Source organism: Mastigoproctus giganteus, chromosome 3, assembly GCF_048544385.1.
Source record: "Mastigoproctus giganteus isolate SK-2022 chromosome 3, ASM4854438v1, whole genome shotgun sequence".
NCBI lineage: Eukaryota > Metazoa > Arthropoda > Arachnida > Uropygi > Thelyphonidae > Mastigoproctus > Mastigoproctus giganteus.
The window spans coordinates 75,022,570-75,039,900 of record NC_143577.1 but is presented as its reverse complement, the minus strand read 5'-3'; the positions used below and the strand labels follow the sequence as shown (position 1 = coordinate 75,039,900).

The 17,331-nt window shown below is 34.6% G+C and overlaps 1 protein-coding gene across 3 annotated transcripts in view; it reads left to right on the top strand.

Moving 5' to 3' along the window:
• The window catches only part of LOC150088086 (nardilysin-like), a 569,173-nt gene that overhangs the window by 23,246 nt on the left and 528,596 nt on the right, over positions 1-17,331 (top strand). For all 3 annotated transcript variants that reach the window (XM_090370567.1, XM_090370565.1, XM_090370566.1), the window contains exons 3-4: positions 1,677-1,758; positions 12,887-12,987. In XM_090370567.1, coding sequence (XP_090226693.1) covers positions 1,677-1,758; positions 12,887-12,987 — 183 coding nt within the window. The remainder of the gene's footprint in view (positions 1-1,676; positions 1,759-12,886; positions 12,988-17,331) is intronic.

Sequence of the window (17,331 nt, the reverse complement as noted above, 5' to 3'; positions counted from 1 at the left end):
GTGATATGGTTTCTGATGAAATGTGGCATTATAAATTCAACCATCCACCCTACTCTTCTGATATAGCACCAATGGACTTCCCCTTTCTCAAGATGGGAACTGCCCTCAAAGGAAAGAGATTTTAGGACGTTGAGGACATAATGAAAAATGTCATCACCGAACTGAACATCATTTCATTGGATGCCTTTGCTGACTCTTTTCAGAAACTTTTAGGATGGTGTAATAAGTGCATTCAATCAGGTGGTGATTACCTTGAATAAAAATTAAGCCATATTTGAGCTCCTTCACTTTGTGTTCTTTTTATTGTACCAGTTTGAGAACTTTATTGCCATATGTATATATCTCTCTGACAGACAAAATATATATAGAGATAAGGGGTACAAGCTCTGGTGCCATTAAAATAATAATTACTTGGAATTATGGCGAAAGTAAAGAAAGCCTGCACAAGAAGCATGCAAAAGTTCGATGAAATTTACTGGTAAAAGTACTTTGCCGTAATGACATTTGTATTGTTGCTCACTCGGTAAACAGATGGTGGGTGTTATCGGTCAGGAGTAGAAATTGAATCCCATGGGAGATTGAAACCCTCCTGAAATGCAGGGGGTTAACCTGACCTTTTTTCTTTAGAATCCCTGGTGAACTAGTGGAATTGTTTATTAAGGAAAAAAAAAAGGCAAAGGAAGCTCACACGAGAAGCACGGAAAACTTTGAAAACGTTTACCGGTGAAACTACGTTATGAACGTATTTTACGACGCCAGAACTTCCAATATGACTCTGTTCTTGATTCAATTAATGATTCTAAAGAAAAAAGTTAGGTTACCCCCCTACACTTTTGAGAGGGTTTCAAGGTCCCGTGGGATTCAACTTCTACTCCAGACTGATAACACCTACCGTCTGTTTACTGAGCGAGCAACAATACAAATGCCATTATGGCATATTACTTTTACCGGTAAATTTCATCGAACTTTTGCATGCTTCTCGTGCAGGCTTTCTTTACCTTAGCTGTATATATTATTAATATATATATTTAATATTATTCATATATCATTCTTCTTTCTTCTCTTTTTTTGGTGATTCCCTTCTACTTCTCTCTCTCTCTCTCTCTCTCTCTCTCTCTCTCTCTCTCTCTCTCTCTCAGGGTAATTCAGAAATTTTTTTTTGGCTGGTGCAGCATAAGCCTCAGGCTTCCTTACACCATATGGCTAATAATAATAATAATAATTATTTTACACATAAATAGTGTGTGTTTCACAACACTCTAATATCAAGCAAACAGTTTGCTTGAGTTCGCTCCAAACACTTTTGCTTTAACAAAGCGTTTGTGCAAATTATGCTTACACTAAATGATCCTTGTATTGTTTTTGTATTGTATTTTTAATTGACAATTTATCAGGAAATCAATTTTAAATATATGGAAATATATCTTTATTTCATCCTATTCAAATATTATTTTAACTTGTAATACATGATCATATGTTGATCTTTCTGCTGCAACTTTCCCTTACATTAAATTTATTATTTATGCCTCTGGAGAGTAAGTGTAGCTAGAAGAGCAAATAAATTTTATAGACAATTTTGTAGATTGTTATTATTTGCTATTATTTGAAAAGTTAATAATTTTAGTTAAATATGCTATTTAATGATTGTTAAATAAGTTTAAAATTATATTCCTTAGGCTGCAGCTGCACTTTGTCTAAGGGTGGGTAGTTTTAGTGATCCTGATGATTTACCAGGTTTGGCTCACTTCCTTGAACATAGTAAGTAATACACAAATGTCTGTAATTTATAACTTCATTTCTTAAGTAACTTCTGATAGTCTTCTTTTAAGTGTGAAGATATAGTTTTTTTTTAAATGGCTAAGAAATACATAAAACTGGCATCTGTCTTTCAATAATTTAATTTAATACTCTGTTTCATGCCATAACTTTATATAGTTGTAGTATACTTTTGACTTCAAGTTTGTTTGTTTTTTACATAATGCTTTTTTTTTTTTTTTTTTGAAAAGTGGCCTCTATATGTGATTGCAGCTGTTAGTGGGTTGCCATTTTATAATGTGGATTAATGAAAACAGTCACAAAAAATTCCCTGAAAAATTAAAGTTTATGGAGCCTCTAATCTTGGATGTTAGCAACATTATTGATTGTAAGTTTAAAAATGGAGAAACAGCCTTTTTGTGATAAGAGTATAACAAGAAGGACCAAAGGATATCACTGCCATGGCAAATGACATAAAGGTTGATGAAATCATTTGTAATAATTAGTACATGAAAGGCAATGACATTGTTAGTGTACTAGGTTGTTAAAAACAGTGTTCAGACAGTGATAGTTTAAGATCCAGAAAAGTTTGCTCCAAGTGGGTTCCAAGTCTCCTAATCAGAGAAATGAAAACTTTGTTCTGAGATTTGCAGAGACCTGTTTGAGGCCTACAGAATCAATCCACAGATTTTTGTGTTATAACTGGTGAGTGATTTAGCTAGGATTTTATTATGCTATAACAATCCAATTCACTGGGGAGGAAAAAGACCTGGGTTTATCGCTCCAAGCATGAATCCAAATAACAATTGCTTGAATAATGACATAAAGGATCTCCAATAAAGACAAAACCTAGATTATCCAATTTGGAAAGTAAGATGATGAATATGATACCTTATTGATCAACCTTTTGCCAAGAGATGAAAAAGTAAACAAAGAATGATATTCCCAAGCCCTTAAATGTCTGAAACAAGCAATAAAAAGGAAACGAACATATCAAAAATTACTGTACATCACAACAGAAGCCTTCATACACATGATAGTCCTGGAATTGGGTTGATAATTATGCACCATTCCAGACATTGCTCCCAATAATTTTTTTTTTTTTTTTTTTAATTTGGATTTTTGAAGCATTACTTATGTAAAAACAAGTATGAAGATGATGAGCAGGTACAAAAAGTGAACAAACACTGGTTTCAAACATATGAAGTCTCATTTCTAATGTGGTTTTGTTGGATGGCTAAAATAGTGGGAAAAATGCATTACAATTCAAGCAGGATAAGTTTTTTACCCATATTTCTCATTATCAGTAACTTTTGAAATAAATATATATGGTATTTCAGATTTTGGGAAGATAGAGGTATTACTTTTCATTTGACCCCTGTATTTTACTATACTTTTATTGAAACGTGAGATCTCTCATGTTTTTTTTTATCCTTATATATGTTTTTGGTACTATCTAATGAATAGTTTGTTCTGCATTATTATCTATTATTGTGTTATTTTTGACTTGTTATTATATATTTAACTTGTTTTTGATAACTTAAAAATTTTCAAGCATTGAATATGTTCACAATTAGGAAAATGCTATCAAACATTATTGTAAAATGAAAGGAAAAGTATAGAAATTTTTAGATAGATTAATACAATCTATGCAATTTTTACTAGGAGAATTTTTAAATCTAGTTTTTCCCTAAGCATAACTACAAGTATTAGCTTTTCTGTTGATTACACAATGTATATTAAAGGTTTTGTATATATTAATGTGTTATAGTTCAGCAGATTTGAGAACTATATGAACATTTCTAGTATCTATCATATTATAAACTTTATGTAACCATGTAAAGGAAGGAAACAATATAGGCAGATATCTTAAAATTATAAAATATTTTAATTAATTAGAAATATATTTTAATTGATTACTACAATGTTTGTATTTTAAGATGATCAATTTAATGAGAAGTCAGCATATAATAAAATCATGTTAAGTAAAATCATAAAATCATGTTCATGAAACCAACTCATAAAATTAATAATTGGGAAGAGGCATTTTTTTTTCTGACTTTCATGATTTTGTGTAGAGATAATGTTGTTAAAGTGCTGTGCAAATAGGATAATATTTATTTCACAAATTTATCCAGATTTTAATGAGCAATAAAGATCAAAGAAGACTTACTATTAATCTTTCATGAATTGAAAAAAATTTTTTAATTGATTGACCACAACTGGTTTTGTAACTTGTTGGTACAGTGTATGTATTAACTACTAGTAGGCATAAAATTGTTAAGTAGGATGAAAATAATACAAATTCAATGAAATTTAGCAGAATTATTGGGTTGTTGTCAAAGCTAATTTAAAAGTAAGGCCAGTGAAACAGCTGTTCAGGTCTTCTCTATTTCTGTTTCTCAACCGTTTTTATAATGCCATCCACCTAAGTTGTAAAAAAAAAAAAAATTAATAAACTTCAACAAACAAACAAACAAATCTTGTATCACTTTAGAAGTTGTATTAATGGATATAGAAGAGTTCATCATTCTAGTTTCTCCCAATTTTTCATTTCTAGAGTATAAATATAATTAGTAAAAAAAGTACTTATCTATTAATATGTGCTACATTTTATTTAATTATTCAATTTTCCATATCCAAATTATAAACTGTAGTTATTTATTATTACATATTATGTTTCATTTTATTTTTAATGTGATTCATAATGCTCTATCAAAAATTTTGTTGCTCATCCAGACCCCAGGTTGAGAAATTCTGCTGTATTTCATGGGGAATCCTAAAAATATGTTTTTAATCCTTTCAGTACATATGATAAAGGTTGTTTTTCTTGTATGTGTCTGGGGAGTATATATGCAGATCTACATTTTGAAAATTGCTTCAAATAGAGTCTGTTAATGTACAAATTGTCTTGATTTTTTTCAAATACACATGCTGCCATATCTTTTATGTTTTTACCTAATTTTAGACAGTTTATAATAGATGGTAGCATGAAAATAGCTTTGAAAATAGATGAGAAGGTTACTTCTCATCTGTTTTCAAAGAAGAGGAGGTTGACTCAGTTATCTGATTTGGGCTTAGAACAGCTGAAATTTTCTAAGGATGTCTGTGGAATTCAGATACAGAATTTGATAAGGCTGAATCAAGTAATACATAATTAGATCTGTAGCCATCAGATTGTCAGCTGTTGCATCAAAAAGTAATGGTAGATTTTATATACAATTTATTTTTAATTTTTTAAAAAATTCTGATTTGATTTTTGACAGTTTTACTCTAGTGTTGGACAAGAATGTCACAATAAGAAAAAATAATATTTTAAAGAATTTATGTACAGTTCTTATTTTTACAAAGTTTCATAATTCCATAAAATTCATAATTCCACTCTAGAGTATACTCTTATTGATTATTGAAAATTTACTGCAGAGATCCTGTAGCAAACTCACTGCTGAAAGGATTAATATATTTTTTTAATTCTTTCTGTAAGCTTTAGTGTTTATATATATATATATATACACACACCTTGTCCATACTGTAAATAAAAGAATTTGCTAAAATTTTTTTCATTGTGCTTTTTGGCTTTATTTAACTTTTCTTCTACTGTTATGGACAAGTATAGAAACACAGTTCCTGATACCTGGTAGGTGTAGTCCCCTGATGAAATATCTAACCATGTATCAATATTTACTTTCGCTGACATCAGACTTTGCATTTTTGCCTTCCCTATATTCGACCTATAACTAAATTTGCCCACCCATTTCTGATGATAGCTTTACCACATTTATTTATTTTACTTTATTTTGTTTAATCATTTGGCATTAATAATTTTACTTTACAGTTCCTTCACCTCCAAATTGGCTTTGCAATTCAACCCATAATTTTCTTAATTCATCATAAATTTTAGGATATTAACATTCTTTTGCTTTTTTCTTGAATTGAATTCTATAGCATTAGCATTAGCATTAGTAGAGGCATTTGATGCAAGAAAGCAAGCTTATGCAGCATCAGCCAAAAAAAAAAAAAAAAAAAAAAAACCCACTTCCACTTCACCCTTCTGTTCGTTCAAAATACCTGTCCAGCTGAGCCTTAATCTTATTTAGGCTATCAACCTCCACCACAAGGGATGGAAGTCTGTTCCACCAACCAACCACCCGCTGGCTAAAGGCAAATTTCCGCACGTCTATCCTACATCTGTCTTTCCTCAATTTGAATTTATGCCCTCTCAGGTGATTTTTCTGAGCTAGAGGAAGAATCCCATCAGCATTGAGCATGCTTAAACCATTCAAGGCTTTATACACCTCTATCAGATCACCTCGCTGGTGCCTAGTCTCCAGACACTGTAATTTGCAAAACTTAAGCCTTTCTTCGTAAGAGAACCCCTTTGTTCCATTCACTAATCTTGTTGCCCTTCTCTGTACTCGTTCCAGCAGCTCTACATCCTTCTTGAAATGAGGCCTCCAGACCTGTATACAGTACTCTAGGTGTGGCCTGACCATCGCCTTATACAATGGAATAATCACCTCCTTATCCCTGCTGGAAAAATTCCTGTATATCATTGACAATACTCCATGAGCTACTCTTGCAGCCCATCTGCACTGCTCAGAGAACTTCATATCTGCCTGCACAACCACCCCCAAGTCCCTTTCATTCTCTACCACTGTCAGTGTAGTACCACAGAGTTGATACGTTGCTCTGGGGTTGCTGTTTCCCATGTGTAGTACTTTACATTTGTCAATGTTAAACTTCATTTGCCACCTCTCAGCTCATCTGCTCAACCTTTCCAGATCCAGTTGCAGCAGCATAGTGTCAGTAGTGTCCTTGACAACCCTGCCAACCTTTGTATCGTCTGCAAACTTCGACATTAAGCTTCATATACCATCATCAATATCATTTATAAATACAGAAAACAATAACGGACCCAACACTGAGCCCCGAGGGACTCCACTAATAACATTAGTCCACGATGAGCAGTGTCCATTGATTACCACTCTCTGTCTTCTCCCCCTCAACCACCCCTTTATCCATAGCAGCAATTTGCCTCCAATGTCACACTGCTCCAATTTGTGTAGCAGTCTTCCATGTGCAACAGTATCAAAAGCCTTTCTAAGATCCAAGTATATAATATCAAAGTTATTCCCTGCATCCAGTTCTTTTGTGACTGCATCATAGTATCCAATCAAGTTGGTCAGGCAAGACTTCCCCTTAACAAAACCATGCTGTCTGAGCTATAACTGAAGTCTTGTCTAAATGATCCTGCAGTGCTTCTTTAACCAGTGCCTCCATTAATTTTCCTGGAACAGAAGTTAAGCTCACAGGTCTATAATTACTTGTGTCTAAAATTCTTTGAAATAAGATCCAACTTTCTATTTACTCTCTTTAATAGATGCCTTTATGGTGAAACCTTCCCAAACTGCTGGAAAGCAGCTCTGCTAAAAATCATACTAAAGCTAAACAAGAACCCTGACACAGAAATTTACTGTTCCATCACCCTATTTGCTAAACTGGGCAAAATCCTGGAACATCTCATTGTAGATAGAATCAAAATGCTTATATCCGTTTGCATTCCTCTCTCTCTCTCTCTGATAGACAGGTCAATTTCATCCTAGCAGATTGTGCAAGGATGCTATTGCCGACTGAATAAAATTTGTTATCTCCTCTGATTACAGTTCATGTTCATCATTTTTATCAATTTTGAAGGCATTTTCAGCTCCCTCTGGTGGGAAAGTGTCCTTGAACAGCTTTGATTCCTTTGATGTTCCAGACAATTCTACTCCTTAATACGCAGCAAATTCTCTAAGATATGCAATCATTAAGGCCAAGCATCACTCCATCTCTAGAACCTAGAGGCTTCCCTCAGGGACTCGTTTTGGGTCTTTTCTGGAATATCATCCTGGATGGATGACCAAAGAAACAATTCAACAACACATGTTAAACAGCATATTCAGATGACTAACCATCCTTTTACAAATTTGGCAAAGGTCCACTTGGAAATTGACTATTTCTGTCCTAAATGAACTATTCCCTTGGTTTGTGGAAAGCATACTTACCATCTCCCGCACCCTCCAAGTCTAAGAGGTTCTCTTTAAGGGCAGGCTTCACTCCAGCAAGTCTCTACCAGTGGTCACTGAACCAAGTACCTGGATATCACCCTTGGCAACAGGCTCTCTTTCCTATACCTAAGACAGATAGGAAAACCAAACAATTTATGAGCATGGTTGACTGTATCTTTAAATAAGGCTGTATTCATTCATTTAACTATGTACAGTGCTAGAGATTGGTAACTAGGGCAATTGATATTACATTAACGAACAATTGCATTATTCATAGGATTATGCTATTAGCTATCTCACTTGATTGTATCTCTTTCCCTGGACCTGCATATTGTTTACAGAGGCTTCAGTTACTACAACTGGAAACAGAAACACAAGACAATGACATAAATGTTTCAATCAACCCACAAGCTAACTCAAAAATAGAAAAATCCAGATGCTTGAGCAAACTGGTAAAAATTTGCCAGGAGCATTCACCAGCCATTACCACAGGTCTAGTAACCAAAGCATTCATTCTGAGGGTTGACTCAGAATGAATGCTTTGGTTAACAAAGAAGTTAAATCTTGGTTCTACCCTAATACTTTTCTGGTATTCCTCCTGATTGGGTACAGTTCTTTAAGCACAAAATTATGCAAACTTGATCTACCAGATTCTGAAATCTGCTTTTGTCAGGAATCCAAGAACTGGTCACACATGTGCCTTAATTACTGCCATCACTATGATGATATCAGACTCACATGCTGCTGGATTCCAGAATCTTAGGCACAGAACAGGAGTATAAATTAATCAAAAATAAATGCGCCTTTACTATATTCAATGGCATAGCGACAAAAATTTTACAGAGGAGAAAGGCTTACTGATGGAATGTACAACTGGAGTACACAGTTTCGGGCAGCTTTACTTCAGCAATGTCATACCTTTGAGTAAATTTCCACTTAAGTTTACCCACTTTTTTTTTTTCCCCATTGTGTAAGGTGATCCTCCTTTCATCAGGCTCCCATCTTTTTTTTAAGCTAATGTGAGACCATAACTGGATGCAAATTTAAGGAAAGTTGGATTTTGTACAGTTGTAGATAGGTTAATCCTGCTCAAAAGAAGAACATCTATAATAGAAGAAACATAAGACACATTGTATTTATATGAAGGCCTATATTTGACTAAATTTGTATTAAATCTGTACAAATTTAGTCAAAGTATTGAATTACATGCAATGTAAATAGTGTAAATAGTCTGTAAATACATACCAGATACCTGTTTTATTTATCTTCTAACTTTTCGTTCTGAAGAAATAGATGAATTAGTTCCTCTTTTTATTGTATGTTTTTATATTTACTGTCTGTATTGATGCATAGATAAGTCTCAAGTGTATACAAATATCCTACTGTATGTAATATAAACATATAACTATGTTGATGTGAGTGAGTTTGGACATCTGTGTAGGAAGCACTGCTTGTGTGGTTATAATAAATAAAATAAATTCTCCCTTAGTTTGATTTTATGATCTCTGGTTCTAGCATCATTTGATATTTGACTTCAAAATTCACTTAATTTATTTTATTCTTCCCTTTTGGAGTCATATAGACCTTAATCAGATCTCCTCTAAGGCAGAGAGGTAAATGATTTAGGTTTGTAAGGTTCTTAGAAGGGGATATTAGTTGTCCACCTATGTAGTCCACATATTCAAAATCAGTCTTCATATGGGCATCCTATTTGCCAATCTTATCAGGTGACATTGACTATCTTTGGACGTTTTCAAAGAAGCTCTCTTTTTTTTTGTTTTCTTTTAATCTAAAATAAATTTTAATTCCAAACTACTGAGATTTCAATGGTGTCTCCATACCTGGACACAGTATTTTGAGTGCAGCTTCGCAGTGGTCTCATGCAGTGAAATTATAACCTGTCTGTAAAGCAGTTTTTTGATAAATCAGCAGGACACTATGATCCCTCTTTGCCACCTGTTTGCACTGTATGGAGAGGTTCATATCTGCCTGGATCATAATCCTCAAATCCTTTATGCATATGCCATATGCAGTGGGTGCATTATAATCTCATTCATTTTTGTTCCATAAAACCCCAATCCAGTCCTATACAGTGTATAATATATTTTGAGGTTGTTATTTCTCAAATTTAAAACTTGTAATTTTGCAGCATTAAAACATTGGCTGTTTATTTTTGTTTATTTACCATGTTTTTCGAACGTCTCTTTTGTTTGCTGCCATAACCCCAGGGGCTCACATCTGGTGAGTATGGGCTTGGCACACCCAGGGTCCTGAGCTGGATATCATCAATCTTCTCTTTTTTGGTGATTCCCTGGCATAATTCAAATTTTTTTTTGGCTGGTGCAGCATAAGCCTCAGGCTTCCTTCACCATATGGCTAATAATAATAATAATAGTTGCCACTTATCTGACCATCCTTGAAGCCTTTCCAAGTCATCTTGAAGGAGGAGTGCTTAGCATACTCAGCATTTTAATGCTCACAGCAGAACAAATTTCATGTTATCATCAGTTGTCTAGGTATTTTACTGCTTTAAACAAATGGCACTGCCAGAAGGTCGATTTGTCCTTTTGCAAATTAATCTCTGTCATAATGGAGTCTAATCATTTAAATAAAATGATATTTGTTTAAAGGTAGTGCAATATTTTGGTAACTGAGGGTTGTCAAAAGTTTGTTCTGTGCTTTAGCATTAATTCCTGCTGGCCATAAAAGTACAAGAGAGAGAGAGAGAGAGAGAGAGAGAGAGGATATAGAAATCCTTTTACTTTTCATAATTTTGAAAAGGCTAAGTATCATTTACTATTCTCTGAGTTCAGAGTTGCTATTTCACATACTGCATAGCACCTCTTATTAAATAACTTCATTACCACTAATGTATTATTTTGCATATATGAAATTAGATAGATTCTTAATTTACTGATGTTATTGCCAAGGAAAATATTTTATCCACTTGAAGGGGTAAGTTTAGTTTATTGTTATACTTTATATAAAGATACAATACAGTCCCAATTTCTGGACTAACTATATGGTCCCATCATTAGGTCAATAAGGGGACAATTGGATTACAAACATCATTAACTACTCCCTTCCATGGCAAAATGTGAACCACTGTTTTGTCAGAGACTGTCACTAGAGACACCAGCTATCTGTTGAGGAACCAGTAAGTCCTGAAACAGGATGTCATAGCAGTGTCTTGGGAAGATAAATTAATCTTTTGTTGATGCCATTTGTTTAAAGAACTAGTGCAATACCAAATGAACTTATGGCAACATAAAGTTTTTTCCTGCCATGAGCATCAAGACCATTGTGTTACTAGGCAGAGAAGAGTGAGGAAATCTTAAAATTAAAGTTCTGTTTATACTGTGACAGAGAGAGAGAGAGAGAGAGAGAGAGAGAGAGAGAGAGAGAGAGAGAGAGAGAGAGAGAGAGAGAGAGAGAGAGAGAGAGAGAGAGAGAGAGAGAGAGAGATCAGAGGAGTTTACAAGTAGTCATTTGACAAGAATATTATTAATAATCATATTGTGCAGTCACATGGATTCAAATTATGGTCAGTTCAAACTATAACTAATGCAAAAGCATATTGCTGTGTGCTTTGGCATTGATCACTCATTCATGTCAATCCTGCATTATATACTTTTGAAAAAGGCAAATACATTAACTATTTTATAATTTCAGATTTGTAATGCTGTTTGTTTGTAATGAGTGCCATTGTCTAAACAGATATTTCAGAGATTATTGTCCTTTTATTGGTGTAAATTAGGCACCATCAGTACAGAAACTGACATTTCAGCAATGATAAGCTTCCATAGTATGATGTTTGTTTGTTTGTTATTTGGTTTTTAGGAGCATTAGCAACTAAGGCCATATTGCTCCGGGATATGCGGTGGTCATTCCCTGACCTTTCCGCATCCTCCGTATTTGGTGGTGATGGGCTCAAACCCAGAGTCTAATCAAGAAGCGTGTGCTACACACGGCTACTCCTTCCCACCTGGCTACGGAGGCGCCCTCCATAGTATGAGATAAGCCAAAAAGTGGCAGTGATCAAACACCATATAAAAACTGAACTTGACACTCATTGCAATTTCATTCATAATATGAAATATTTGATGATTTTGTTACTTAGTTTTTCCTTTTTTCTTTCTTTTTTTTTTTTTTTCTAGGTATGCTGCTTTAGCAATTCTTGTGTATAAATTCTATAAAACTTCCATATTGTGAAGTTTGTTAGCTCTGAATTTATTTGAGTTTGATTACATCTTTTGTTAACTCTCATATTATCAGATCTTGCACAGATGGTGATTTGTGGTCCCTCTGCAAAGGGACTAATAATCCTTAAGAAAAAAAAAATTGTTTCAAGGTACTCTTACAAAAATCAGTATACTTCTTTCTGCAGAAATCCTACATATTTGCACTGTTAGACTGAGGGGTCCCATTGTGAATTACTTGACAATAAGAGATGTTGAGGATTATAACAAATCTAGTTTGCTTTTTTTTTTCTTTTCTTTTTTTTTTTTTTTGGTATATACAGAAATATTGATTTTGTTATACTTAACAAGGCATAATTATTTCAGAGATGGCTGAGTAATGTACTTTAATTTAACTTGAACAATTTTATTTGCTCAGAATTGAACTTCTTTCCATTTTTAGATTTTCGTTTCTAAGAAATTAAAGATCAAGAACATTTTGTGTATATTATTTATAAATGAAAGTATGTAACTTTTTTTTTTTTTTTTTTTTAATTCACGTAGACTTTAGTTCATCTTTATCTTTGTAAACTTGGCCCTGCAGGTTTAGCATTTCCATGAGCTGAAGGATAGCATGAAGTAATTACATCTTGTATTTACTTGAAATGTATTATAGAATCTTTAAGAATAGTCTTCATTGCTGTTTTTTTACTGTTCCAATATTTTCTTATATCTTATTTATTTATTAATTATGTTTATTTTATATTAAAACAATAACTTATGCAGCTCTAAATCTCAGAAAGTTTACTATTCTTAAATTGTTTGTGTGTGTGTGTGTCCCTTATAAAATTTGTATTAATTTAGGGGAAATTTTAATTTTACATTAAATGTTATTTTTTATTATAGTGGTTTATATGGGAAGTAAGAAGTATCCAGATGAGAATGCATTTGATGCCTTTATTAACAAACACGGTGGAAATAATAATGCATCTACAGACTGTGAACGAGCAAGTATTCTTTTCTTGTTATTAGCATTAGTATTAACAGTGGCAAATGATGCAGGAAAGCAAGCTTATACAGTATCAGCCAAAAAAAAAAAAAAAAAAAACCACGGCACATACCATTTTACTTATTCATTCCCTCCAATAGTTTGTCTAGTTCTTCTGTGAATTTATTTAAACTATCATCTTCCACAACAACAGATGAAAGTTTTCCACAACAATCAGCCACCCATTGGTGAAAGACAAACTTCCAAACATCTATTCTAAAACCATCCTTCCTCAATTTCAGTTTGTGCTCAATCGTGTGTGGTCTGAGCAAGAGGAAGAATTCTGTCAGCATTGAGATTGCTCAATCCATTCAGAGCCTTAAACACCTTATTACGATCACCTTGCAGATGTCTAGACAGACGCTGTAACTTGCAGAACTGAAGCCTTTCTTGGTAAGACCATCCCCTTGCACTTCTCTGTATTCATTCCATGGCTCCCCATTCTTCCTAAAACGAGACCTACAGACCTGTATGCAGTACTCAAGATGTGGCCTGACCATTGCCTTGTACAATGGGGTAATTACCTCCTTATCCCTGCTAGCAAAATTCCTGTATATCATTGACAAAACCCCATGAGCTGCCCTGGCAGCCTTTCTGCATTACTCAGAGAACTTCATATTGGACTGCACAATTATTCCCAGGTCCTTTTCATTCTCCACTACCCTGAATGTTGTAGGTTATTCTGGGGTTACTGCTACCCATATGGAGTACTTTGCATTTATCAATGTTAAACTTCAATTGCCATTTCTCAACCCAATTGCTTAACTTTCCTAGGTTCCGTTGCAGAAGTATACTGTCATTAACCACCTTCCAATCTTTGTACCATCTGCAAACTTAGACAATAAACCTGATATACCTCCATCAGTATCATTGATAAATATAGAAAACCACAATGGGCTAACACTGAACTCTGGGGGATTCTGCTAATGACATTAGTCCACAATGAGCAATGACCGTTGATTACCACTCTGTCTTCTCTCACTACCATTAATTTATCTATAGCGGCAACTTGCCCTTAATGCCACACTGCTCCCATTTGTGCAGAAGTCTTCCCTATGCAACAGTATCAAAAGGTTTCCTGAAATCCAATTATATGATATCAAAATAATTTTTTGCATTCAGTTCTTTTGTGACCACATTGTAGTAACCAATCAAATTGGTCAAACATGATTTCCCCTTAACAGACTCATGCTGTGTTTGAAGTATTATTGCTGCCTTGTCTAGATAATCCTACATTACTTATTTTATCAGTGACTCCATTATTTTCCCTGAAACAGAAATTAAACTAACAGGTCTGTAATTACTCGTATCATCACCCTTTGGTCCTCCTTTGTGAATTGGGGATACATTTGCATATCTTCAGTCTGTGGGAACCTCACCCAAATCCAAGAATGCTCTCATAATTATGGCTATGGGTTTGCTTGCTTCTTTTGCTGCATTCTTTTAATAAAACTGGATAGATGCCATCCACCCCAAGTGCCTTTCTTATGTTTAACTTCAACAATTTCTCCTCCACTTTGTTCTCAGTTATTTCAAAATCAGTTAGCTACCTCTTAGAGTTCAGTAAGCTTTTGGCCTCCACTTTCCTACAGAATTCCTCATCTGTGAATGGAGATGCAAAATACTCATTCAGTTTGTCAGCAATCTGATCAGGATTATCAACAGTTGAACTGTCAATATCAAGTGGGCTAATTTGATTAAGTCCACAAGAGTTTATATAAGTAAAGAAGTCTTTTCTGTTTTTCATTGCATTCTTTGCCAAAGATTTCTCGTAATCTGCCTTTGCTTGCCTGACCTCTTTTGTGGCTTGATTACAGTCTATTTTATATATACCATAGTCTTCTATTTTGCCTGATAATTTATATGCATCCAATGCATTTTTATTCTCTGCTACGTCTCATTATTTCATCTGACATCCATTTAGGTCTAAGCTTTTTATATCAACTAATATTTCTTAGTTGATATAAAAAGCATAGTAGTTTCTATAATTATTTCCATGAATGCTTCCCTTTGAGAATTTGCTGATGATAACACCATCAGTTGGTCCCCCTTTATAGAATTTAAAAATTGTCTGAGACCAACGAAGTCACCTTTACAGAAGTGAAATCCCTTCACTTTACCCTTGATGGTAGTTAAATCTTTAAGTAAATCTTACATCAATACACTGTGATCACTGATTAGTTCAGTCGCCTCCATAGCCAGGTCGGAAGGAGCAGCAGTGCATAGCACACGCTTCTTGATTAGACCGGGATTCGAACCCGTCACCACCAAATACGGACTATGCGGAAAGGTCAGGGATTGACCACCGCATATCCCGGAGCAATATGGCCTTAGTTGCTAATGCTCCTAAAAACCAAATAACAAACAAACAAACAAGCTTTCATCTGGCTCTGGTGGGAGGGCATCCTGTATAGATTAAATAAAACTGGATGTTCAAATAAGATATTTACTGTATTTAAAAATTATTTTGGAGGAAGGGAAGTAGTTGTTAAAACTAAGTTTATGCAAGTGAATATGAAAATATATAGGGGGTATCCACAGGGCTCAGTGGTGGGCCCCTTTGCATGGAATATTGTATTTGACGAATTTTTAAATATGAATTTGCCTGGAATAGATATCATTGCTTATGTGGATGATCTGGTGTTAGTTGTTAAAGGAGATGCCAGATCACATATAGAAAGAAAGTCTTACGTATACTGGAAGAGTGGTCAAAGAGGTATAGATTGTTGATATCCAAGGAGAAAACAGTGCAGATGCTGTTAGAAGGTAGATTAAGCATGAACCGGGCCCCCACCATGAGGCTTCTGGGTGATGTGGTTCAGTATGTGAAGGTAAACTAGTATTTGGGATTAAAAATAGAGGAAAGGTTGTTCTTTACAGAACACATTAAATATTTGAAAGAGAAAATAAGAGAACTCTATACTAAGCTCCGGAGAGTTGTGAGGGCAGATTGAGGCATTAAAAGAAGTTCAATAAATTTAATATATGAATGTCTATTTGTTCCAATTGTAACTTACACTGCTGGAGCTTGGGTACATAGAGTGGCTATAGTAATAATTCAAAAATATTTAATACAGGCACAAAGGTTCGCTCTATTATTACCAGAGCATGCCAAACTGTCTCCTCAGCGGCCTTACAGGTACTCTCTGGGAGGATCCCTGTCCTGTATGTAGTGTTACTCTCTGGTCTCTTGTATCTTACCAAGAAAAATATCAGGAAAACTTATATGGGAATAACATCATGCCCAGATGAAAATAGAATTTATTCTAGAGCTGATATTAAGGAAGAAAAGAAAATAATATTAGATCAAATCTATGATTTTATACCAAACGTAGGAATTATAAATTCTAAATTTTGGCTGCAATTTGGTTTGCATGCTGGTTTCCTATTAACTGGACATGGGCTTGCCCTAAGATTGAGCCAATTGGGGCTCAAGAAAGATGGTTCATTCCATTGCGGTGAACTTGAGACATCGATGCACATAATGTTGGATTGACCGATCTATGCTGATTTGAGACAAGAATTACAGACGTCTGTGGGGATTCTGGAAAGAGGGATCCTTTGGATGTTGTTCACAGACAAAAGGTTATTTACCTACCTTAATAAATTTGTGGTAAGGGTGTTTATGCGAAGATGGAGACTAGATAGTAGAGGCCCACCTCCTAGTGACAGGGGCGGAAATTCTTTTAATTAGGATCGATGGAAGGATTATTCAATATCAGATTTTTCTTACAGGAGGCTAAGTGGCCAATATAAAAGTGAGTTAAAATTTTGTGTTGAGTTATGTTATTTTGTTTATATTTTAATTTGAATTTCAAATGACTCAGGATCTATTTCCCATATGTCAATATCCATGGATAGGCTATGGACTAGGAAATGAATTGGCAAATGGAGGCTCAATGGAATGTACTTATTAAGTAAGTCTGCAAATCTCCTACTCTTAATGTATTAGTGCCAATTTGTATAACAGTATCACCTTTTATGCCCTTAAAAGATGGTATCTGCCCAACGTCATAAAATTTTGGCCCTAGCAGACATGTCGTGGTCCTATTCCACCTATCCTTTTTGTACAATGTATTTCCCATTTCTTTGACAATAGAGGCACTGACAACAACAACAACTGGCTTCTGTGGAACTAGCTCATTCTGCCTTGGGGGTTGCTGCTGTGTTGCCTGATGATAAAGTGCAAGCTCTGGTGTTGATGTGGGCAGCTGATAGCTCGTTGGGCCCCCAATTTTATACATTTGAGGGCATCAACCTTGTTGTTCAAGCTGTTATAAAGGCCCATAACAATGCTGAGTTG